At 44.9% G+C, this 26889-nt stretch overlaps 1 protein-coding gene across 5 annotated transcripts in view; it reads right to left on the reverse strand.

The window, feature by feature from the left end:
• RBM38 (RNA binding motif protein 38) overlaps window positions 1-18756 on the reverse strand; it is a 115803-nt gene extending 97047 nt beyond the window's left edge. For 2 of the 5 annotated variants that reach the window (XR_012154666.1, XR_012154665.1), the window contains exons 1-3: window positions 18202-18755; window positions 16950-17073; window positions 16360-16414 (exon numbers count right to left, since the gene is read on the reverse strand). Coding sequence is in view for 2 of the 5 variants with exons in the window: in XM_073309290.1 (XP_073165391.1) it covers window positions 16360-16414; window positions 16950-17073; window positions 18202-18369 (347 nt within the window). In the remaining 3 variants the exon portion in view is untranslated. Of the gene's footprint in view, window positions 1-16359; window positions 16415-16949; window positions 17074-18201 lie in introns of all 5 variants that reach the window. The other 3 variants (XR_012154664.1, XM_073309289.1, XM_073309290.1) reach the window with 2 other exon arrangements.
• Between the last annotated feature and the right edge of the window lie 8133 nt (window positions 18757-26889).

Raw genomic sequence — 26889 nt, forward strand, 5'->3', positions numbered from 1 at the left:
AGCTCATACTGTGGGTACTTAGCGGATCCTTATCCTCCCTTATCTCTGTTCCTCTAATCTTGGTTCTCATGCCCCTTCCACTACAGTACCCTCCACTGAATTGCAATGACAGGGGAAAGAAACCTGGCTGGGATGTCTTGAGGGAAAAAACCTCTCCGGCTCCACTGAAATGGTTCTCACCGGCTTCTCCCTGAAGTCTTGGGGCCTCTGTCTTCCATCTGCCCCATCACCTTCCTCTCTCTCGCTTCTCTGACCTTCCCCTCCACTGTGTTGCCGTCTCCTTTGGCAGCTCCTCCTGCTGGTGTCCTCAAAGCTGTATTCTTGGTCACCGCCTCCTCTCCCAGGGTGATCTCATCTACTCTCATGGCCTCTACTCTCCCCTTTATGCTGGGGACACGCAGACCTCCTCCTCTACCCAGTGAGTAGATCTGATTCCAAGACAGTATGCTGGCTTGTTGCCAACTCAAGTTAAAAAACAAAACAAAAAACGCTACAGCCCAGCTTCAGCCTGCTGGCTTCCTAATCCCCGTGTGCTTTCCCCAGTGCAGCTTAACAGCACCACCCGCCTCCTCCTCACACTTCCCTTGTGTCACCTAGACTCCTTCCTGTATGTTACTTCTTTCGCCTCCTTTTAATAATCTGACTAGCCCAATTTGTCCCAGGCACTAAAACACTGGTCTAGGAACTCTCATCTCCTGCTCTGAGTACGGCAACTGCCTCACTTGCCTCCCAGCTGCCTGCATCATGCTCACCAGTCCCCCTCCCAGTCTTTCCACACCACCACAGCCAAAATTACCTCCAGGACCCTCAGTCCCAGCATCACCTGTGTCTAACCGGTCCATTGAACCTTACATACCAACCATGTCTCTGCACCTTTGCAGTCCCAAATAACCCTGATCTGGCATATTTCTATTGTGCTTCCTTCAACAATACCGGCCTCACTATCTTTTGTTTCCTTCTACACTGTCCTTTGTGCCTGGAATGGCCACCTGGCCCTGGGACACCAGACCTTCTGCCCTTCCATCAGTTAAACCCTCCCAGAGGCTTGCTCCTTCCACAAGGGCCAGACATAGAAATAAGAGTGTGTTAGCTTTGTTTTTTACCTCCCTTTGTTAATCTAACTGCCTTCTCTGGCCCGGCTGCAAGCTCTAAGGAGTAAGGACTCCTGATCTGTGTCTTGCACAGCACCAGGCACAATGGTGGTGTTTAAATAGTAGCAAGGGGGAAGGGAGGGGTGTCCATCTTGGGCTGGCATCCCACAGCTGCCTTCCCCCCGCCCAGGCTCAGCTCCTTGTTTCCTCCTGACTCTAGCTCAGTGGGCCAGTCCCATGGCCTCTGCACTTCCCAAGGCACCATTAAAATGGCATGATCTCCTATCCCTTGGGAATTCCTCTGTAAACAGATGTGAGGCTATTCACCCCTAAGCCCTTATCAGGATGCTTTTACTAGGTATGGACTGGTAGCTCCAGGATATAATCAGAGTAAAGGGCTTATCATGCCAGCTTATCATCTACAATATATTTACACTAGTGTTTCCCCAATGCCAGGCTGCTTGGAGGAAACAGCTACATGGCGATTGTTGTAAAACATGAACTGTTAGTTTGGTTTGCTTTCCTTTGCTTCCCAGCAGCTGCCATGTCAACAATCTGCTGCCCCCCAAAAACCAAGCTGTGACTTGCATTATTTTCAGTATTTGTGACCTTTATGCCACTTCTCTTTCAACTCATGGGGTACCTAACCGGAACATCAGATAAAAGAGCACAGATGATAAAGAGGAGCTACCTAGCTTTACACAGTGCTATCCTCTCTTGGAAAAACAGACTCCCTGCTTGTGGTGAAAACCATTCACTGGACTAGACTTAAGGCACCATTTTCATTATCAGTGCTGGGCCCCACTTACATGAGAGCTATGGTCTTTTACTGTGAATGGGAATCCAAACTTCAGAGTGAACCTTGTATCACCATCTAGCTCCCTACTTGACCAGCTCAGTCCCTAGGTATTCACTCTGCACTTTAAACTGGATACTGTATTCTTCACTTTCTGTCCTAAATTATTGTGTTGCTGTACACTGTTAAACAGCTGATAGGTCACATCCTGGACGTGGCTGTATTGCTAAGCAAATTTTAGTGATACTCTTGTAAGAGCGTTTAGGATGAAAATAATCTGAGATTATTCATACAAAGAGCTTCTATTAATGAGCTAAAAGCTGCTGACTATGAAGAACCAAAAAGAGCCAAAAAAACCAAAACAAAAAACACCAGGCCTCAAACTGTGAGCAAGATCGCGCAAACCTGAAAACAGAAATCTGCTCAAACAAACTGAACTGGCCAACACAAGGGATGCAAGGGGATGTCCAAGAATCTGCAGGTACAAGTGTCATTAGTCTGGACAATTCCTGATTTTACATGTAAAAACACTTCGGTGCACAAGATGGCTGCAGTTTCAGAGACTGCTTGAGAAATTGTTGCCCCAGTGCATTTCGCCACACGCCCAAAACTGGGTCTGCAGAAACAATCATTCTTCAAAAATAAAAACCAAGATGAGCTTCTGTTGCACCAAAAAGCTGGCATTACACTAAACTTGTTACATAGAAATACCCTCCTCTGTTGCACCAACATATTTAAATAAGCATAAAAAAAACTAAGAAGCAATTCAAAAAAATGCAGTGTTTAAATCCTGCCAAATGGATCTGGGGTAAACATTTTCACAAGTGCTTACATGTTTTAGGAGCACAAGTCCTATCTTCCAAAGTCTCCCATTGAGTCAATTAAACGTAGGAGCCCAAGTACCTAAACCACTTTTAAAAATGGGACTTTCAAAAATGTTACCCCTGGCCAATAAATCATTGGATTACCAATTAGAGGTGGAAAAGACCCAAACAATCTAATCTATTCCGCTGTGAGGACAGGACATAGTCCCCTGCAAGAAGAGGTTTTATCATGATTTGTGAACAAAAATTAAATTGGTTTGTGTCAGTTCCTCTGACCTTGCTTGTATTGGGCATTGTTCAGTACCTACTAGACAGTTCTATATAGATTCCAGTATAGTGAGTTACAGAACAACCTGTGGTTGCTGTAAACTCTCCTCCTCCTCCTCTCTAATTATTCAGTGCATGCTCCTGTTGGTCATTCTGACCATCAGAACATGGCATAGCCTTTTCCACATCCGAGTCCCAGTTCGGGAATCTCCTCTAAGCAAGGGCTCATCTAAGCAGGGTTCTCAAGCCAACACTTCACTTTTTCCTAGCTAGATCCCTGGCTCAGAATGTGAACAGCTCGCACAGCCACTGCGGTTGCCCCGCAGCAACAGCTGCCTTAGGAGCTATAGCTCTCATCAGCAAAGCAATTCAGAAACAGCACTATCCCTTGAAGGGGCAGACTTGAGACTATTACCTCAAATCTCTGGAGGGCTAGGAGCAGTCACAAATCCAGCAGCCAACCCACTCCTAGATCTACTGTATGAATCAATAACCTCATGTTCTTTAGGTCCATGAATGTCTCTATCCATTGGCACTCATCTAATGGAGTAGAATGAAACAAGAACCTGCTAGAAATTCGTGTCTTTTTGTTGGTTTTAATTCTGATCTGAATTAGGGATAGGATGGAGTTTGAGGCTAAATCAGGGCTAAAGTGCAAATTCATATCCAACGGTGTCAAAATCTCACAAGCTCTTGCAAGGTTTCAGCCGTACCCAGCTCAGAAGCAGGCCCTTTACAGATCTGAACCTAACTTAGAACCATAAAGGTGGGTTCAGACTGGAAGATTTGAATCTAATCCAGATGCAGGATTCTGGTGCTGGCCCATCTCTTGTTTCAAATATTTTTTTAAAATATATTTCTGCATCAGTGTTAATCTTCCCCAATCCACGTAAAGGATTAAACAGTTGCTCTCACTTGTACTAGCCTATGTGACAAAGTTAGAGAAGAGCGGGTCAGATCGTCTCCCTAATTCTAACATTATTCTATCAAGGAGTCCTCTTTTAAAAAGTTTGTTTTTGAAGAAGCGCTCCTTCCAGACGAGAGGGTGACCTGTAACCAACCCTCTTCCCTACCCATCCAAGTTTTGGTCCTTCTAATAATGCATTCCCAGCAACTCTAGGGAAAGGGCTTGGTATGATTTTTAAAAGTGAATGCTTAAGTTCAACAAAAAGCCCCACACCAAACCCAAACCCCTGCATGCCTTGTGTTTGCACTCACAATTCTGTCCACAATCATTTTTGCCCACACATGCAAATTTACAAGTGCTCACCTAGAGGCTGTGGGTTGAGGCCCTTTTGAGCATTTGGCTCTAAATAGTCTCGTTAAAAACAGCTATCCCAAGTACCTAGTAACTCCCATGCAAAACTCTGGGCCAAGCTGCTGACATCTCCCACTCAGACCTAACCTGTCCACACTCCAACATGTGAGCACACTGAAAGCATAAAGATGCTAAGTAGGATAGAAGTCTTTGAAATGCCTAATGATGTCCATGGGTGACATGAAAGTTTGTCACCAGACACATCAATTCTCTTTGCTGCATTTCAGGCCAAATTTACAAGAGTAGATGCCAGCGTTGCACGTGGAATGTATCCCTGGACAGAAACAGACCAGGAAACATTCAGAACCAACAGAGGTGCATGAGAAAAATCTTACTGCAGCAGCATTGCATGTTCTCCATGTATGCGTGCGCACAACCTCCACATCTATTTCCTGGCCATTTGGCTGGATGCATGTGCACTTTAAGAGAAAAAAGGACCCAATCCTGCAAGGCACTGAGCCTACAACTCCCAATAACTTTGGTGGGAGCTGAAGGTGTTCAGTATCTGGCAGGACTGGACTTAACTTGCCCAAAAACCTCAAACTACAGAACACTACAAACTTTTTTTAAAAATGCATGTTTCTTTAAATTGTAGCTGACAAGATAAAGTGGTCAAACAGATCTAGAACACTAACTTTTTGACTATTTTCTTCCTCTTAGTATTTGCTTCTCTCAAAATAGGACACTGTATAATAAACAGTATTAAGACCAAAGTAGCATGTACTTCTGTAGTTCCTGTCCAAAGCCAAGCCCCAGCCCAGCACATGTACTAATGCATGCTAAACACCTTCTTTTATTATGTTCAAAAAAATCACACACAGCAACTCCAGAATCCATTTCTATTTAAAGGGACCACTGGCAGTTTTTAGTTGCAGCTAGACATTTCAATCAGGGTATGATGCTGATTGGACTTTAACTGGATGAGCAGATAGCAACTCATTTATTGAAAACAAAAACAAAACTCAACTTACAAACCAAGGTATAGGTCAACTTTGATTACTAGCAACTACAAAGAAAACACAACAAAGTGCAGCACAATGAAGTTATCTGCTGGCTGGGTTTACTAGTCACAAGTGGTCTTAAGCTGTATTTTCAGATTAAGAAAGGCTGTTCATAGGCCTTTTAAAGCTTTGCCTCACACAACATTTGTGTTTGACGTCCATCTTTTCTACAAGTAGCAATCATCTGCGATCAAGGTAAAAATGAAACAAGCTGTGTAGTTCATCAAAAGCCTTTCTGGATAATTTAATTACATTTTAAAGTGATATTTTAAGATTCTCATTCTCCTGCTGTGGAATTCTGTCATCTGGGTATGTCAATTAGTTTTGAAGAAAAAAAAAAAAAATAGGTCAATGAGACTTTAGGGCCTCCCCAAAAGTTCTGAAAGCCAGAAAAGAACTTCATCCAAAATACACCATGTGATTATAAAATGTCAAGTGATCAGCAATTGTCACACAAAGTCATCCTGTGAATAGCAACAATACAAGATGCTACAGGGTATTATGATCAATCACTGGTAGAGGCCACATACACTTTGAGAACACAATGAACAACATGGTCAAACCTAAAATTAGAATCACGGGTGCTTGCTGGAGAGACTCAAGGGCTTTGCTTTGTGCCTTTGGCCAAAGGCAGCGTAAGATGGCTGGCGATCAGGATCGGGGCGCTAACCCAACATTCCTAACTATGTGGCACAACGCCACACCTGCCCCAACAGCCAAAATTAAAAGACAATGAGAGACATGGTTACAGAGCCATCGGAGGAGGACACAGACTTAGCTTTTGATTTTATTCCGCAAGTTAAAAATAATAGGATGAATATAGCTTGTTTGTAATTCAGTTCATGCTGGAAACACACTTCACATATTTGAACATTTTAGGGAGGGCTTAAATGTAAAATACATTTGATTGAACAGAGTAAAGATGCAGCTCCCAATACATTCAAAACAGGCTTTAAAAGCAACCAAAAAAACCAATCACCACCCTACACAGAATGTGCTGACTGGGTAATTTGGCCTTTACGAGGCTTACTTTTAACAACTCCAGTTGTTGGATTCTCCCTGAGAGCATTTATAGTCACACCCACACACCCTGTTAGCATCGTTACTGTAGGATGCGGTGTTCAGAATAGATTCATAGATATTTAGGCCAGAAGGGACCATTATGATCATCTAGTCTGACCTCCTGCACAATGCAGGCCACAGAATTTCACCCACCACTCCTAAAAAAGACCTCACACCTATATCTGTGCTATTGAAGTCCTCAAATTGTAGTTTGAAGACCTCAAGGAGCAGAGAATCCTCCAGCAAGTGACCCGTGCCCCATGCTACAGAGGAAGGCGAAAAACCTCCAGGGCCTTCCAATCTGCCCTGGAGGAAAATTCCTTCCCGACCCCAAATATGGCGATCAGCTAAACCCTGAGCATATGGGCAAGATTCATCAGCCAGATACTACAGAAAATTCTTTCCCGGGTAACTTGGATCTTACCCCATCTAAAAACCCATCACAGGCCATTGGGCCTATTTACCATGAATATTTAATTACCAAAACCATGTTATCCCATCATACCATCTCCTCCATAAACTTATCGAGTTTAATCTTAAAGCAAGATAGATCTTTTGCCCCCACTACTTCCCTCGGAAGGCTATTCCAAAACTTCACTCCTCTGATGGTTAGAAACCTTCGTCTAATTTCTAATCTAAATTTCCTAGTGGCCAGTTTATATCCATTTGTTCTTGTGTCCACATTGGTACTGAGTTTAAATAATTCCTCTCCCTCTCTGGTATTTATCCCTCTGATATATTTATAGAGAGCAATCATATCTCCCCTCAACCTTCTTTTAGTTAGGCTAAACAAGCCAAGCTCCCTGAGTCTCCTTTCATAAGACAAGTTTTCCATTCCTCGGATCATCCTAGTAGCCCTTCTCTGTACCTGTTCCAGTTTAAATTCATCCTTCTTAAACATGGGAGACGAGAACTGCACACAGTATTCCAGGTGAGGTCTCACCAGTGCCTTATATAACGGTACTAAAACCTCCTTATCCCTACTGGAAATACCTCTCCTGATGCATCCCAAGACGACATTAGCTTTTTTCACAGCCATATCACATTGGCAGCTCATAGTCATCCTATGATCAACCAATACTCCAAGGTCCAGAATACTGTAGGTTGGGTTTGTTTTAGGCAGCTAGTTGACAGTGGCACTCTGAGGGTCACCCAGGAAGGATGCAAGACACCTAGAGGACTAGCCTCTCATGCTGCGAGGGAAGAGTGCCAACTATGTTGCATACTGCCCAGGACTCTCCCCCTTCCCAACAGCTCTCCACAATAGCACGTGGGCAGGACTATTCTAAACCCTCGCAGTCCCGCTGCCACCAGCCACGCGGCAGGATTGCTACGAGGCCATTTGTAATGCCGGTGTGCTGCACAGATTGAAGAGTAGAGGAGACAGGCTGAGGGGGAAGCATCGAGGAAGGTGGGTGGGTGGCTCATTCGCTCCCACAGCTTGCTCAGCTCTAGCTCCCAAAGCAGCCATGAGGTTGGGCTTTGCTTGGTTGCTTTAGAGAGAGAGGGTAGCCCGACTGCTATTCTTCCCACCATCCTCCCCCTTCTCTAGGAACAGACTTGCTACACAGCCTTTTGTAAACAGACCAGAAATAAAAAGGTAGGAGACACAGTGGGCCTCCCGTATGACCTAGACAACATCCCTATAAATAAGACAAACCCCATCCTATGGGGTAGACAAAAGTGCTGTCGAAGCATTCAAAGAATCAGCAGTATGTGCTAAGGGCACGTCAGAGGCATGAGCCTGCTTTGGAGGGTTAGCACAGAAATGCCAAGTTGCCTATTGCTTGAGTACACAACGTACAGGGCGCCTGGCAGCTGCACGATCAGCACACGAGTGCTATTGGCCAAACAGTCTCCTTATTTCTTGAAGAAAGGAAGAAAAAAAAAGCCCTTTGTGTTTGCCAACAAGTGCAGGCGTAAGACATCTGGCCACTGGAACTGGGTGTCTCTATTTTCATTCCAGCTGACTGTTCAGCAGCTAAGGGACATGTTTAAAGGATAATTCCTTTGGGTTCAGTGTGCTGAAAGGTGGCTAGTCTGAGCGCCCTGCAGACGGAAGTCGCTGTTCTAAACAGTACTGAAGGCCTCCCTGCCATCCCATACCCCTGTGCCATCCCCTGGCTCTGGGATGCCAATAGGCCTCATACTTTTAGTAGCAATAGTATTACAGCAGCACCTAGACACCTCCACTGAGATCGCCACACTGCGCTAGGTGCTGGATGGATACCTAGCAAGGGACAGTCTGTGCTTTAAAAGTTTACAGCTTTTAAAGAACGTATAATTCCTACTGGACAAGTGAGAAATGGAAGACTGACATATAGGCCCTGGACCATCAAGCACTCAGGTAAATGGAACTACTTCCAGGGTTAAAGTAAAGCATGAGTGCAAGCATTTGCAGGATAGGGGCCTATGTACCTCACTCAAGGCCACACAGGAAGACTGTTGGAGTTAGGAATTGAACTTGCATATCAGAAGTCCCAGTTCAGTTGGACAAAATAGTCCCTCCTCTCCGATGCTGAGCTGGGATAAAACAATCTTCGGGGTGAAGCACAGTTCAGATATCATACTTTAGACTCTGGTTTCTCTTCTGCGACTGCCAAGAAGGATTCCCAACTTTGGTGGAGATTTTGTCGGCATCTGTCCACCAGGAATTCAACTGACCAGCAACCTCATTCCACATAGGCTGCCAGAACAATCAGATGGTAACAACAATTACTCTACTGTTGTGGGTTGGATTGGAATCAGTGACCGGACACCAAACTTCTGAACCCTCCAGTCTCCTCAAAGCTTGTTAAAGTTAGCACTGAGAAAGGAAGTCTAGGACCGCTCTCTTACTTCAGTGTCTTCTGTGCCACTAACTGGATATTTTTGCCCTTTCCAAGTGAGATCCAAACAGATATTCTACAAATGCTTCAACAATAATTCTCTCCTTACATGTATATGATTTGCCTTATGTGCCCTCCAGGTGACCTTAAATTAGCAGGTGTTTTATTGTAACTCATTTGCCTTTTTAAAAAAAAAATAAAAATGGAGCATCTTAGGAAAACTCTGGCTCCTCCTCTGTCTTACGCTCTTACTCCTCTGGTTCAGCAAGAAGATTTACTCAGCAGTCTGAGCATGCTCAGAATTTCAGTAATTGTGTTTACTGCTTCCTTGTTGGGATTATGCAGTCAACACTCTGGGAGAAAACTAGGAAAGGGCTATATGCCAGTGTCACTGATTGGGATTGGGAGAGGAGTGGAAAACATGCACACAGTAAGACCTGAGGCTATTACTATTGGCCACAGAATTGGCACAAAGGCTACCAAACCCACTGGAGAGAATGAGAAGTGTCAGAGCTGGGTTAAATCAAAGAGGTCAAGGATTTCTCACTCAATCTAAGTTTGGAAGGCTAGGCAATTTAGGGGTGGGGGGGGGAACATTAAACCCATTATGGCTCAGCAATACATCATTACTTTATTATACTGACAAGATAATGAAGCTGTTGCATCTTGATGTTATGATGCCAAAAAACAAAAACCACACCCTCTAGAAAATGGTTAGTAGAGGAGAAAACTCAGTAAGGTCCAGGAAAACAGAATGCAACAGGTGGAAAAAGACAGAAGACGCCACCCACACGTGCTCCCAGGATGTACAGCTAGTGGAGAGGTATGAAAGAGGTGACAAACCACAACCAAATGTGGGGATGGAGAACAGAGCACATCCCTTAACAAAGGTCTCATCCTCCTTTCTCAGCTCAACCCACAATGTGAGAACACACCCTGTTGTGCCACGATGAACATGGCCACAGCTCTATCCTCTAAATCTTGCTTCCTCCACACACAAGAAGTTCCCCCAAAAAGACGCTCTATCGGGACCAGAAATAGTTCTGGACAAGCAGACTGAAAAATACTCAGGCAACAGAGCTGAAGGGAAGATCTGGACAAAACAAGAATCACATCGCAGTGAAGAAAAAAAAAAACCCTCTCAAACTTGGAAGTCTCATCAGAGCTCAGTTATACAGCAGTCTCTCCCACATAACACCGATACAACAGAAATATACTGATGGTAAAGAAGTAATGTACTACTTTGGATACCTATATACACCAGAGGAGCTTGTGGTGCTAGAAACACTAATTAAGTCTTAGAACATCCCTCTGAGGTAAATATTTTCAAATTACAGACAAGAAAACAGAAGCATAAAGAAGTTCACAGGAATGCTGCCTTTTGTGGAACACTTCCAACCCTTCACTGCAACTGAAAGAAGGACAGAGACTGAAGAAGTCTCTTTAAATCCTTCTAAGACCTCCAGGTAGCACTGGTCAGGGGGAAAATGTTGCAAAATTTAAGTCCACTTTGATCCCTTCCAAAACAATACTTCAAAAAAATGGTAATGAAAGGTGGAAAAATGCAAACTATTTAGTTTACCAAAAATGTTTTTGGTAAATTAAAGATAGTAACCACTGAAACAATGTTTTAGATTTGGGGGGGTGGGGGCGGAAATAAAGTTTTGTTGGGACAAAAAAAAAAAAAAAAAAGTTACCCTGTCAAAATGTAACTTTTTAGAGAAAAAAAGTTTACATTCAAAAGATTTGTCAGCTCTACTTCCAAACCTCCTTGACCTCAAGTATCCAAAACGTTTCCTTCTTCCAAAACCTACTGTTAAGGACCAGGTGGGGGAATGCCTCCCTTTGCACCATGTTTTCACCTATTCCAAAGCCCCCTGGCTTTATGCGTGTAGTGAGTCTGGCACAAACAGCTTCCATGCAAACACTGTGCAAGACATAGAACAGGTGGAGGTTCAATACATTTCTGTTTCAAGAGAGCTGGAACGTGTGAAGGCAGCTCCAGAGGGCTCACTAGGGTCAGCCAGGATCCAGTGGTCAGATTTGAGGGGTGCAGAATGGATGGGGCTCAAGGGTTAACCTTGCAGTTCTGAGCCTTTCATCTCTAGTTTAAGAGAGTAAATCCAGCCCAACTATGTAGTGATCAAAAAAGTCATTGCCAATTCTGACGGCCTCTGGAAAACAAGTTCTTGGTCCGAGTACAATTCAGGAGTGAGAAGCTGTCCTTGCTGCAAAAAAAAAATCACTACCAGGGCTGCTAATTAGATATCCTTTTTGGTATCCTCAGCGTGAATTTATTAGGGCTGCATTCATCACACCTTCAGTGCCTGCTCTGAGAAAGTTTTCAGGGCACAATACTGAAGACACCTGTGTGCCTTGCACCAAGTGCAGATACCCTATTAGGTACCAAATCAGAATGGTTGAATTTTGTACCCACTTAGCCCAGATGTAAGCATCTACATAAGGTGAGAGGGCTCCGTTCTCCACTGCTAAAGAGACTGCTCTCACTCACAGTGGTGAGAATCAAGAGTAATTCCACTGAAGCCATTACGTCAGTATGAGAAAGGAGACTAGCCCCTACTCACATTTTTAAGAGTGGGGGCAGAATTTATATTCTAGATTAGAAAGACTCTTCCAGTGACTTAGTGGAGTAGCTCAGAGTGTAGTGGAATAAAGTATTTGGCTCATGAAACAGGCCAGACAGGGCCTTGTGCTTTGAGCAATCATTTACCCCGTGCAAAAATAAGCACAAGATGCTATCAGATCAGAAGGGCACAGTGTTTATGCATTCACTTTGCACTAGTGAAAGTGACCACACAAGATGCAGGGCAATGATGAATTGGGCCCAAACAGAACAGAATGGTGCTCTTGAGTGCACTCTGAATCTTTGCTTCTTTCATACACAAGTCTCAGACAAAGCGGTAAAGCAGTACAGCCTAGGTGTGTATTTACAGGCATTCAGTTCAAGAGGAACCTTTCTGACTGGCAGTAGTTTGGCCTGTGTCAACAGCCATGCTTGGGAATTAACAGCTGAAGCCACTTGGATTTGACTATTTCTTTGGAAATCCCCAAAAAAGCTTTCATGTTATTGGCACAGACAGACAACAGGTGCTGTGAGAGCCAGCTCAGAGGAGCCGCTTGTGACTGACAGAGCAGCCTGGGGTCTTGCAACAGGGTGTTTTTTTGATAAGTGGTACAACAGGAAGCCAGAGTGTGGGGAGACACCACAATAAGGAATACATGTGACTTTGTAAACAGCAAAGCCACGGAGAAGAGAAGAAAGTTTCCTTTTATTTGCACCCCAACTGAACGACATTAAGGATAACAGCTACCAAAGGACTTTCTTCACTTTCTGGTTGTAGCAGCAGATTGTGAAAGAAACCCAAAAAAAGATTTAACCATTTCAAGGCATAAGTAACAACTGGGCCACACGCTGACCTGGGGCAAGCAGGCCCAACACAACTGGACTCTGTGTGCCTCATTTTCCATTAGCCTCTAACTTGTGTAGTCCCTTACAGGAGTGCAAGCCAATCTGGTGTGGTAGCATTTTACCTCCACTTTGCACTGATATAAGTGACTACATGAGGTGCAGGGCAATGGAGATCCAGGCTCAATAGCTGGCACCAGACCCACTTATGACAGGTATTTTACTCAGTGGGCCACATCCTGCTGCATTAAGCCACCTTTGTACTATTCCAGCAGTGCAGAAAGCAGCCCTAAAACCAGCTTACTCAGCCAAAGGAAGATTCCCCCTAATAGAGGGCTTCATATGTGGGGGTAAAGCATCTGTAGCAGTGCCTATGCCATACACTGCTGATGACCAGAGCATGAGGCATGGCTGGGGTTAGGATGTAGCCAGGGATTCCCTGTACCATTCTAGGGTATGCCAAATGACAGGCTGAGGCACAGCAGTCCCTAGATCAGAGGAACACAAAAGAGGACTTAAAGTTGCTTTGTGCACACCACACTGCAGCGGCACCAAAATGTTCCTTGTCAAACAATCTGCGTGGTTGCCCCTCACTGCTTTTTATAAAGTCTCAGATGTTCTTGGGAAACATTTTAAAGGGATGCTGTAGCAACAAAAAAGCTCCGATTGTTGCCTTGCCACATGTTCTGATCATACGGGTGCAATTTTGTGTCTTCAAGTAATCATGCCCACAGATAACTGCAGACACAATTCATGGTGCTCAGACATCTAGCTTCCCGACTTTCCACAAACAAGGTAGCCAATGGTGTCAATTCTACAAACCAAGCCTGTTAGCTGCAGGAACAATTGGTGGGTGCAAAATTGTGCCCATAAAATTTAGAGCGTCTTTCTCAAAAATTAGGAAAATACTACTGTGCTTGTGTTATTAACAATGTAGACTTTTTGAATCTGAAGATTCAGATCTAAAAGTTTGCTTTTCTCCTTTGTGCTGTTTATTGATTAGCTTTGCTTCAACAGAGTGAAGAGCAGAGAAGCTGATTTAGTTTCACTTTCTTTTCTTTATACCCTAGCCCAATGCTGCAGCTGCATTTGGTCCCCAGCAGTGCCGGGAAAGGTTTAAATGTAAAGCTAACAAAAAAAAAAAAAAAAAAACAAACAAAAAAAAAAAACACCTTTTACAGGCATTTGGGGTTTTAAACCAGCATGAAAACATTCCTATTCATTTTAAGTTCAATAAGCTCCTGTCCTCATCAGTCTGCATTTTGGGCCTTCGCTACTCAGCATTCTCTTCAGCATGATTGAGGGTTTGTTGTTGTTTTTGGTTTTTTTTTTAAATAAAAAAGTTCATTGTGTAGCATTTAATAAATTATTAACCACTTCATTGCTGTGTTCTGCGGCAGCATCTGAGATGCAGAGGACCATGGCAGCTGTCTCTAAATGCCAGCATTCCATTACTGGAACATTCGCACTTTAATAGGGATGTTCATGGGTGGCACAGCATTGGAAGTGTTTTGCCCCCTGTACCAAGTATGAAGGTAGCTTAGAAGCAGGTTGCTTATTTAGGTACTGTTCAGTGACTTACAAACATTAGACAAGTCACTACCAAAGAGGGTGGGAGATGACTAAATTAAACTTAAAGTGAAAAACGGGGGCCTGATTGTACAAGCGTAATAGATCCACAAATCCCACTGGTGTCCGGTGAAGTTTTAGATGATCAATGAATGCAGGATTAGACCCTACACTGGCTTTTACTTTGCTGATTGCTTTGAAAAGACAAAAAACCAACAGTCAGACTTTGTTGCTCAAATGAACACCCGACGCTCTGCTTTGGAAACACTGTACAATTCATGGCACCAAGGTAAACTGTATGACTTTTTTGCCAACGCACGTTTCCTGTGATTAAATCATTGCCAGAGAGGAATGCCATGAAATTCTTGTTTCCCGACGCTTGCAAATGAGATCTATAATCCCCTCCCTCTTCCTCCCGGTCTCTTGGCAACTGATAAATAAATTTGTAGTGCTCATTGTCATATGTACTAAATGTACTCCACTGTTGGTTTTAATGATGAAACTGAGGCCTAACAAATGGAACACTAACTGTAGATCAAAATGAACACTTATTCAGTCTCACACTTCTCAATATGTGAAGCTAAAAGGAAGTTATAAAAACCCCTGCAAAAAAGAACCTATTTGTTTGCCCTGCCTATATGGCTGTGCAGAGAGTCAGAGACAGGAATGACAAGAGTATGTTTGCATGAGTTAGGGCTTGATCCAAAGCCGACTGAAGACAGTGGAAGCTTAGTTTGTTTCACTGTATTCTTCTTCTTTTTACACTTCACATGGGGAGAGTCTTGTTGAGGGCAGTTTTTAAGATCTACATTAATGATATGCTTGTGCACCCTTTAGAAAAGCCTCTAGCGTTCATGTGCCAGAAATACCAAGGTTACTGGTTGTCTCATCGGCTGAGAAAGCGGTTGTATTTCACATGCAAACAAAGCTTTAAAAAGACAAGACCAAAAAAATACTGTCTACCTGAAACACTTCTGCTCTTCGCACCTCAGAGGAAAGACTCTTTGCACAATAGATGATACTCCAGTCCTTCGAGCACAGACTTAACTGTTTATGAAACCTAGCATGTTTCAACAATACACATCCAGCATATGGTGTGAGCACTATTATGGCAACACTGCCTCTTACATCCACACACTGGCTGGAATGATAATACCAAGACAGTTGTGGGCCTATAGGTGTGAGGGAACAGGAATGAAAGAGGGAGACTATGAATTAAGGACAGGGAAGGAATGGAATATTGTTTAGTTAAACCAAAAAAGAAAAAAAAAATTGTCATATAAAGTTACAAAATGGCAGTGCTCAAGAACTTTAAGAAAATGGGTGCACTTTTTTGATGCTCTAAACAAAAAACCCACTATCAATAGTCACTTTTTGAAACGATGTGAAAAAGAATGGCATCAATCATTAAACAGTTAAATGAAGGCAGTATGACAGTAGCTATTGTTCTCTTGAAGCACACTTGTATTTTCCAGAGCAGCTGCCAGATCCTATTAGATGTATAAAAAGAGGACTTCTCGGACTGAGTCAGGATGGTATAAGCTATTGAAAACAGCAGACAAAAGCCCACTTTTGCAGACTATTCAAGCCCTGTATAACATCTGTCCAGAATCAGTTTTTGACCTAATGTTACTTTCATTAAGTATTAGACTTTGTTTCCAATTCAGTTGGTTTCCCTGACTAAAATTGTACCCCAAGTGTGATTCCATGGGAAATAAGATGGAGAGAGCAGATTTTTATGTGAAAAACATGCTATGGAACATGTTATTTCCTTGACTGTTGACACCTTAAATATTATGACAAGAAAAATATATGCCATTTATTTGGATTCTTCTGCATTCTTCGAATTGCTAAAGCAGCAAGCAATGTATTACAAAACAAATCTCTCGTGATTTATGAAGACTGATTTGCTGATGCTGAAAAGAGGATCTTTCGGAGTCATATGAAAACTGACAAATTAAAAAAAAAACAAAAAACAAAAAACAAAGACATGCAACACAACTTTTCCAAGACTCACCTAAACAAAAAGTACTATGAAGCTGAATTACTGCTGCTGAAGCTGTATTCCTCTTTATGACTTAGAGTTTTCTCACACATTTTAAAAATGAGGAAGTTGATTCAAGCATTTGACTTCAAACTGACTGAAGTTAACTACGTAAAAAATACTTCCACTTACCCATATGGTCGCTGAATAAAGGCTGGATGTAGCTGCTGCACACCTATAGTGAAACCTGAAAAAGCATTAGTCTTAAACAAAAGCATTCACTGTAGCGTGTAGGTATTATAATGCAAACATGCACAACTACAAGTGAGAGAGAGAGAGAGAAAACATTTTAAACTCCCTAACAGAATATTTTTTAGAGATACATGAGTATATTAAAACGATTGTAACATGCATGCAGATCAGACAGGAATTCTGAATTAGGAACACAGAAAACTCAGTCATACAAAGAGATGAGCACTCATTTTCTACAACGTGCAATAAACCCATAGAATCAAGAAGGTGGAGTGGTAGAAACAATATACTATAGCAGTTTTAAGAAGACTATAAATGCATTAGCTTCTGGGAACAATGTCTTTACCCCAACTATGTGTAATTTTGGCATAGAAGGTTCAAGTAAGGAAACAGGGAGCAGAGAAAGCTGAATTACATAATGCACTAAATAAACAGGGAAAACTGAGGGGCCAGTGCCTTAAGATCAATTACCAACACATTTCCCATTTTACAAGTAAGGCTTATTCGAACAGAGAGAGCAGAGAACTCACCAGTTTGAATACTCCTTGGTTTTGCTCCCAGATATGCCAGGTTCACGTTTGCTTTTCTGCCATCAATGATGGGGTTGGGATCTTTGCATGCTCTCTCAGCTGCAGCTCTGTCTGCCATGGTCACCTGGAGTTAAACACAACCTGTTTTGTAGCAATGGCGCTCCACAAAACCTGCACTGATTGGGGCTTGATGAAGTTTGCTTCTTTTGGGTGAGGGCTTAAATTTGCTTTCTTGAAATCTCAGTTCGTGGGGGGAGGGGGAAGAGGGACAAGAATGGGTCCTGTGCACTGGGTTGAAAACAGAAAGCACCAACAAGTTTCTCTCCTGGGGAATCGGACAGCAATTTTTTTCTCCACTCTAGCAGGCACAAGTTGTTAGAGTAACTTAACCCCTCTCCCCCACACACTCCCTAAAGCAGAGGCTGCTCAGGGAAACTTGAAGCAAAGGACACACTCATGAATCATACAGAAGATGCAGAAATTGAGGGCTGCACAGAATGTGCTTCACTGAAGCGCTCTAAAGAAACAAGCCAGCAACGCGTGGGGGAAGGGGTGTTGAAATGAACTACAGAGCAGCCAGCACTGGAGGCTCTCATCCCAATGCTCTCAATCAAGGGCCTTTGTCTTTGGGGGGGGGGGAGGGGGGAATTACTCTCTGCCTCACGCCCTCGGCCCAAGCTCTCCTGCGTCCAGCAGTCTGTCCTACAGGAAGGAAAACAGATCTGAGCGATGCTGAAGAAGTGGGAAACAACTTTCTAGCAGAGGACGGCTCTGTACAGAAGAGACCTCCAAACCACCCAGCCCTGTGTAATCCCCAAGCGAGCTAGCTGGTGCAAGACCAGGGCAGGTCTTGCCCAAGGGAGAGCGTGGGGGGCATACAGGGGGATTCTCCCCTGCGTTAGAGAGAAGCCAGGGGAAGAAAGGGCTGTAAGGAGCCACGCCTGACAACCACAGGCGGCTAATGGGATACGGGGGGAGGGGAGGACAGTGTTTCACTGGGGTAAGGGCTTTCTTCCCTGGGAGCGGGGGGGATCCCAGGCTCACAGGCTGTTTAACCGACACAAAGCAAGTTACTATCACAACTACCCCCGCTTCGGAGACCGGGCTCCCCTGGGACATGCCTGAGCCGGGCTACCAGGGCCAACACGAGGAAGCGAACTCGGCACCAGCCCCGGCTGACGCCCGCCTTCCTCTCCGCGCCCATCACCGCGGCACCTGCCCGGGCTGGGGGAGGGGCGCACGCCGCACTTACAAAGCCATATCCCCGGGATTTGCCCGTCTGCCGGTCGGTGATCACCACCGCTTCCTCGATGTCCCCGAACACCTCGAAGTACTTCCTCAGGGAGGAGTCGGTGGTGTGGTAGGGCAGCCCCCCGACGAAGATCTTGGTGAAGGTAGTGTCCTTCTGCACGGTGTGCATGGCGCTGCGGGCGCGGGGCGCGGCCAGGGGGCGGCGGCCGCTGCAAAGAGCATCCAAAGGCCACGGGCGGCCGGGAGCAAACGTCTCAGGGGCTCAGAAGAGGCGTGAGACACCCTCGGCCAGAGTCATCCTCCTCCTCACCACCACCGGCAGCTGGGGGCAGAGGTAGGCGGGGCCGCCCCCACGCGGCGGCGGCAGCAGCAGGCGGCAGCTGCCGCTTTGTCCCCCATGCACCGGGAACCGCTGCCTGCGAAGAGCCCTGGCTCCAGCCCCTCTTGTGCAATGACCTCCCGCAGGGCGCCGGGGAACAGAGGCGGCCGCTGCTTGCCAGCCGCCGCGCCGAGCTTTGTACCATCCTCTCCCTCCGCCCCCCCAGCCGGGCTCCGGCCCCGCCTCCCCACGGGAGACGAGCCCCGGGGGCGCAAAGGCCCACGGGGCTTGTAGTTCCCACCCGCGGCGGGGCGGGGCGAGGCGAGGCGCAAGGGCTGCCATGAAGCAGCCGCCGCTGAAATAACAACGCGAGGCGGGCGCTCGTTCGCCAGAGGCGGCGGAGAGGGCTGCAAACCGGGCTGCGACTGAAATCCACAGACATGGGTGGAGAGGGAGGGACACATCGGTCTCCCTCTTCTCCGCCTGAGACGCGCATGGGATGATGCGTCGTTTGGTCGCCACGTGCTTTGCGAAAGCTTAGCTCATAATTGATCGTCTGTCTGCTGGGGCTGGAGCGAGAGAGATGTGCAGACACTGGGAAATGCCGATTCCCCCCCCCCCCCCACGTCTTCGGATTATAGCTAAATTTGCTTGTTTAGGTGTGACACATCCGAAAAAGGCAAATAAAAAAGGGTAACCCCGTCATTAGTATTGTTAAATATTTATATTATGGTGGTACCCAAATGCCCCATTTGGGTTTGAGGCCCCACTGGGCTGGGTGTTGTACAAATACAGAAAGGAAACAATCCCTGCTTTGAAGGGTTTACAGTCTAACCAGACAAGGGAGAAGGGAGAAGATACAATATAAAAGCAAATAAACCCTTTCTGGCTTTCCAGTTGCTAAATCTAGCTTCTTTCCTGGTTAATGCGATGCTGGGGCTCTACATCTCGCAATATCTCTGTAGCTAGGGATGTCTCCATTCCTCCACTTTCATAGCTAGAACTGCCTGTGTAAATGCAAAGGCTATATTTTCATGCACTGAAAAAGCCAAATAAATGGGCAGTTCTCTGCATCTCTTAATTTTTCTAATCTACTTCTAGATTGAGATTTCCCCGGGAATCTAATGCACACATGGTTAGGGGTCTAGTACTCTTTGTATGTACCTCAGTACTTGAGTCTGGAGGCGCCTCCTGGAAGAGTCTTTAAAATTCCCACGAAAATCTCCCAAACGCCTGCGTAGTTTTGATGTAGACTACAAGTCCCAGCAGCCTCAGCGGGAGCCTTCTGCCGGGTGAAAGCTACATGCAAATCAGCAGCAGGAGGACAGAGGCAAGCTGAATAGGGTAGAGTGAAAGGGGGAGCGGGCAGCACTGAATTTGAGTAGGAAACATACGTTTGCAAAGCAAATGTTTGTGCCCAGGAGCCCGCCAGTAAAAGCCGCTTAAAACGAAGTGGTTTTTTTTAAAACTTTGCAGCAATCGTGACTGCAAATATTTAATCACTGGCACATTTTCAGCCACTCAGATAAATTCATCAAAGGGCTTGCGTGCCTTGCCTGGCTGGCACACTTTGTGGTTTGGGGCTGCACTAGACCACAAAGGGGTGCTAGAATGGAGAAGGCAGGGACAACTTGTTCTCTTTTATCACGTAGTACAGGGGACAGGCCTACAATTTTAGCTCAAGCACTGGAAAAAATGAATATAGAGATGAGGCACTGGGTGCCTTTATTAACCTCATTTCTAAACTGGCCCTTTTACATTTCACCTGTACAACTGGTGCATGTATGAGCAGGTGTTTGCATGTGCAAAGCAGCCATTTGAGTGTGCAAACACAAAGCGTGCACATTAGGCACATACACGTCTGGGTGCAGCTTAGGCACCCTGTATCTGAGTCTGAATGCTTCCTGTACCACCAGCTGTTACCTAGGGCACAAATAAGGCTCCACCATCCCTGTCTATCCTGGGTGATTCTTTGCCTGTCTCCTATGTTCTTAAATCCCATAAGTTTTCCCTCTCTGAGTACTGCATGACAAAGGGATTCTTTCGGTTGGCCCATTTTTGTGTACCCTATAATTAAGAGAGTGTGAGAGCCCACTCCTCTGCTCAGATTCAAGGCCTATCCAGAGATGGATTAGATGGTGAGGAAATCTGTTCTGCCTCCCTCCTCAGGGATGCACTAAATGAGCTGCTGCAGTTCCCCCTCAGCTCACACACTTCTGGTTATGCCCTCAGTCTTTTGTTTTTCAAACAAGCTATGTGACATGTCTCTTTTAATGTATTGCTATTTTTTAAGGAGCACCTTCAATGTACATGGACACAGAGGAATACATGGGTGCTGCACTGCCCCAAGGACTGTGGTTACGCTGCCATTTTTCTTAAAACCTCCCACAGCTATAATTCCCCCTGTGCAGCGCTGCAGATGACACAGCAGTTAAAACACTGGCAGCTGATCTACACTAGCATTTCCACCTCTGCTACCACAAACGGAGCTGCAAAGGTGGGAGGTTTTAAAAGAAAAGCCAGAGTAGACAAGGTCAGGCATGTACAGTCTGACTTAAACAAACAGTACACAATCTACATTAGCTCTCTCTCGAAGCAAGACAGACAGACAATTTTCTTTCGTTGGTGAGTTATTGTTAAAAGGCTTTGTCGGAAAAGTGTGATTTAAACGGGTTGACTTGAAGGGAAAATGATACTAGTTCTACTCTTCCAAGCTCTGCCCACAAAATAAGCTCCACCCACATGAGTTGCCAAAATGAGAGTGTTCACAGTAGATTGTACAGATGTTTAAAATATGATAATATGAGTTCTCTGAGCTCCATTGGGCTCCTTGAGCTTGGCTCTCCTTGCGTGGGACATTGGATATGCCCCTGGGCTTTGCTAGTCTCCTTCAGCTTGGCTTCTTCATGATGGGAGAACAGTAAGTGATGGTATCTCCCAAACACTAGCCACTTGTGCCACCAAAAGGAGACATGACTCAGTGAATTGTACATTGCTGTGAATCTCCCTCTGCTTTCTTACACCAGCAATTAAATAGTTAACAGTGTGACTTTGCACTCCATATGCTTTATGAATGTGAATATGATGTAACTGGAATATGCTTTATGCAAAAGGTCTCTTGTAAGGTATCATTACAAAGGTTATAACCTACTGAATATATTCATCCTATTTGCATGAATGTATCATTCTTGTATCTGAAACTAGAAATATGAAGTATAACTCTGAGGTCCTATTGTAATTATGCAAAGTGTGGGCCATTAATGGTGGTTTACAATCTTGATGGCTCCCATTGACTAGGACAATTGACTGTAAATGGCTCTGTTTGCCTGCAAGTCTGCCTGTGTAGACATGTCACGTGGGTAATGAAAAATGAGTTCTTACAGTGACATGTGACCATGTCACCTGGTACTGGAATCCATCTTAAACCTGGTGCCTTTCCATTTAGGAGGGATGGGGACCCAGAGAGACAAAGGATCCCGCCTTGTGCCAAAGCTATAAAAGGGGGTGGAGCAGAACAAGGGGGATCCCAGTCATGAGAAAGCCCCTCCTTTTCACCTAAAATGCCTGCCAGAACTAACAAGGACTAACAGGGGAAAGGATTGGGCCCAGACTAGGAAGGAGTCTAGTCTGTGAAAGAAGCTTATTGGAACGTCTCTGCGGGTGCAATTTACCTGTAATCACTTTCTTAATGTATTAGGCTTAGACTAGCGTGTTTTGTTTTATTTTGCTTGGTAACTTACTTTGTTCTGTCTGTTATTACTTGGAACCGCTTAAATCCTACTTTTTATACTTAATAAAATCACTTTTGTTTATTGATAAACCCAGAGTAAGTGATTAATACCTAGGGGAGCAAACAGCTGTGCATATCTCTCTATCAGTGTTATAGAGGACGGACAATTTATGAGTTTACCCTGTATAACCTTTATACAGAGTAAAACGGATTTATTTAGGGTTTGGATCCCACTGGGAGCTGGGTGGCTGGGTGTTGGAGATAGGTGACCTGCTGAGCAGTTTTTGGTTAAAGTCTGCAGCTTTGGGGGCATGGCCCAAACCTGGGTCAGTGTTGCAGCAAGCTAGTGTGTCTGGCTCAACAAGACAAGGTTCTGGAGTCCCAAGCTGGCAGGCAAAATGGGCCCAGAGGTAAACTCAGCACATCAGGTGACAGTTCCAAGGGGGTCTCTGTGACCGAACCAGTCACAAAAACAATATTTACATTATCATCACTAGGCATCAGAGTTGACACTTCACATAGATGAATGGGGCAGTTCAAACCTCTCAGAGATAATGTTCCAGACTCTCTGCAGACTCACAGAGAGGATGTCTACCCAGCAGATAAGATGTGTAATTCCCCATACACCAGCTAGTTCTGCTCAGTCTGGCACCGAAAAATAGCAGTGTGGCCTAACAGCTCAGCCTAGCTGCCCTGCCCAACCCTGCAGGTATGTACTTGGCTGGCTAGCCCAAGCCGCTGCCTGTGTTGCCCTGGCCATGCTGCTATTTTTAGGTTGCTAGCTCAAGCCCCATGAGCACATATATGTCTGCCTACGTTGGACTTTATGCCTCCCAGCTGCTATGGAGACATGCCCATAGCCATCGCTGCATCTTGTAGACTCGGGTCCCAGTTCTGAGGTTCTCATCACAACCATGACAACCAGAGACTTTGTTGTTGTTGCTGCTGCTGCTATTTTGAAATGAAAACTGACTGTGTGGAAAAACAAGACAGTAATTTCAGAGAGCTGTCAGTACGCCATGCTATTGCATACCAGCTGAACCCCAGCCCTGCTTTTAACAAAGAATTGAAAGACCAAGAAGGTGGGCATTAAACATAGCTATTGTTGCAAATCTGTAATACTGTTTAATCAATTAGATTCTTTTCCAAATGTTACTTTCCTCCAGTGCACATAGAAGAGTAACTGGTCTTGTTCTACATAGTACTTAAAAGTTAAATAAAGTAATTTGACAAGAAAAATCTAAATCTGATTTTTTCCCATTATCATGGTGAAACACATAAAAGTAGAAGCACTGGCAACATATGACAAGTCATGTGGCCATTTTACTTTTATTTAGTGTTTCATACCCACAAATCTTCCCAAACATGTTCTTGACACTGGTATGATAGTTCTTCCGCTATCCTCTTTTGGGAATCTGACCTGCTGCTTACTTGATCATATTGCTAAGAGTTTGTGGAAGTAAACCAAGCAAACAGATTTTACCTTCTGTGTGTATGGCTGGGAAGGAGAGGGTTCTGTACCAGGGCCCATTACCAGAGGTAGAAGTCTGTCCACAATAAAAAGCTCTTCTTGGTCTGTCTTGCCTTTGTAGGATGAACATTTGGGAAAAACAAATTTGGACTAGAGTTGTCTAAAGATATTTTTCTATTATAAAAGCCCCCAAACAAAAAGCCAATTATTTTAAGGCAAAAAAATATTTTGAAATCTGAACTCCACAGTCGTCCATTTATATATTTTGTTGCATTGATTTTTTGCTTCACTAGACTTCATGAATGATTAAGGAGGGAGCAGTCCACCTTCCTGTTTCTCAAAGTGTCACGTTCCCCTTCAAGGCCACATTAACTACAGTGAGGCAGGATCAGGCCCCATGTTAATAGTGCTGGCTGAGTATCTCCCAGCCTAACTGCATGAATGAGAAGGTCGTGCCACTTTGCAATAAAAAGAGTCAATGTTTGAAAAATGGTATGCCTGATGTAATCTTATGTTTTGTTTTGTGACATACACATGTTGGTGGAGTCATGAGCCATTGCTGCCCTTCCACAATGGATAGTGCAGAGAGCCTCTGGACCGTCACACATTTTCCCTGCCATATGACCAATTCTTAGTGTTCCTAGGCCTAGAGTCTTCATGATCATTGATTCATACCGCTTATGCCTACCTTATTTCTGCCATTAGAAGTGTGTGGGCTCCTTCTTGGATTACAAATGTATAATTACAAAACTCATTGATTTCATGTACCCTCCTTCCCTAGTTCTTCATCCTGCTCCAATTGATGGCAATAGCAAATCTCCACTTGATCTAAGTTGTGCAGGATCAGGCTCTTAACAGATTCCCTGCTCCTGCACAAGAACAGAAGGCTAATACTTCCACCCTCTTTTGAGAGCTAAACAAATGCTTACCCCCATGTCAGCCAGCAGGAAATGTGTGTAGAGAACAATATCACCCGCTTTCTCCATGAGCGCACACACAGCACCTCTGTGACATGTTTGAGCTCCGGTTCCTCTTTCTCCTCGCATGCAGGCAGGCTGCATCAGTAGAGTACTTCCAGAACTGGAGAAAAATTATGGTCAGCCTCTATTTACTTTGACTTCCCAGTTACTTCGCAAAAGCGGGCTCAGCTGCTGGTGTGACTTGGCTGAGCCACATCCCAGAACACAGGACTGTAGTAAAAGAACTGTGTTGCCCCATAATGTAGGTGTTACGACCGTAGCCAAAAGAGCCCTGACTACCAGCGATCATACCAGAGAGGGAAAGAGTAAATATGGTGAAAATAAAGTGGGCAAGGCTACCTTTATGGGAGGTGAGAATGAGGGAGAAAGACTAGTCAGAGCCCATTAGGGTGAGTGGACTTCCTCCCAGACCAGGGGTGGCCAACATGAGCCTGAGAAGAAGCCAGAATTTACCAATGTACATTGCCAAAGAGCCACAGTAAAACGTCAGCAGCCCCCCATCTGCTCCTCCACCCCCAGCACCTCCCGCTTGCCAGCAGCCTCCACCAATCAGCGCCTACTCCCCCTTCCCCCCGCAATCAGCTGTTTCACATGCGCAGGAGGCTATGGGGGGGAGCAGGGAGGAGCGAGGGCATGGCAGGCTCAGGGGAAGGGGCAGGGGTCTGGGGGGAAGGGGTAGAGTGGGGACAGGGCTTAGGGCAGAACAGGGAGTTGAGCACTGAGCACCTCCCGGCACACTGGAAAGTTAGCATCTATAGCTGCAGCTCCGGAATCAGTGCCTAGGTAAGGAGCCGCATATTAACCTCTGAAGAGCCGCATGCGGCTTTGGGGCCACAGGTTTGGGGCCACAGGCCTGTCCCAGACAATTCTAGGGCTGCTGAGGAAGGACCCCCCTGTGAGCTTTTCCAAGCAATTCCCCATTTCTCTCTGGTTGCTCCTGGGGAGAGGCCTGTGAAGTATGTGTCTGTCATGGGTCTGATCCAATGGCTATTGAATGCCCTCATCGGTGGGCTTTGGATCAGGCCTCATCACACGGAACTGATTATTACTATTTTTAAAACTGAGCAGAGCTACTGTGGAGCTTTGACCTATTTCAGTTAATGTTGCTGTTTTTTGCTGGGCTCTAAGGGCTTTGCACTTGGATTTGCTATGGAGACCTTGCTTGTTGGTTACTGCAGCAACCTTGGATGGGACATCCCTTTTGGACGCTCTGTGGTTAAGTTAGTTATTCGAAGAACAAGAAATATACTGTGGGAATTGTTTGGCTTATCAGTTTTACTAATGCTTAATCTGGATGCTGGCCATTATCCAGGCTGAGAGTGGCAGAAGGGTTGAGACATCCTGAGGGGAAGTTGCACTGAGTCATATTTGGTTTGCTTTGTAGGAGGAAATACACTCTCCAGCCCTTTCTATTTCTCTTAGCTTTTCAGCTTTGGTGGCCTGAATGCATGGTGACCTTTGCACATCTCTGTGATGCTGCTGCTCCAACAGACCTGCTTTTATAATCCTTTGTGGGTCACTTTTAATAAAACATTCAAACAGAGGACCTCTCCCTTGCCCAGGTGTGTTGCTTCGGTTGGAGTCTTTTGATGGGAACAGCTTAATCTTCTGAGTTATTTCAGAATTGGGGATTCACAACAGACATTGCACAGTGCTTTGAAAATAGGTATTAGCCCGGATTTGGTGTTCTCCAACACTCTCACATCTCCAGACTTAATTTGTTACAGCTTACTTTTACCTTCGATGGAATGTCGGTTGGCAGCAGAATGTGACCCTTAGGCCGTTGATAACACCAGGAAAAGAGGCCACGGTTGATGCTCTTCGGTAAGCTCCCCGCCAGAGTCTATCATGACCAGCTATTTATTTATTTAAATTATTAATTATTATTATTTCCACCGTGGTAAAAAGTAGGCTCCCCAGTCTTAGATTCCAGAGCCAGAAGGGACCATTCTGATACAGGTCAGACTAGATGATAACACAGGCCAGGGAACTTCCCCAAAATAATTCTTAGAGCATATCTATTAGAAAAACATCCAATCTTGATTTTAAAATGGTTAGTGACGGAGAATCCACCACGGTCCTTGGTAACTTGTTCCAATGGTTACTTAATGTCCTGGGCCTGTTGTACTAGTGGCTGTACAAAAACACAGAACAATGAGCTTATAGTTTAATAGCTGTCTACACTACAG

The sequence above is a fragment of the Lepidochelys kempii genome, chromosome 13 (genome assembly GCF_965140265.1).
Source record: "Lepidochelys kempii isolate rLepKem1 chromosome 13, rLepKem1.hap2, whole genome shotgun sequence".
NCBI classification, from domain to species: Eukaryota; Metazoa; Chordata; order Testudines; family Cheloniidae; genus Lepidochelys; species Lepidochelys kempii.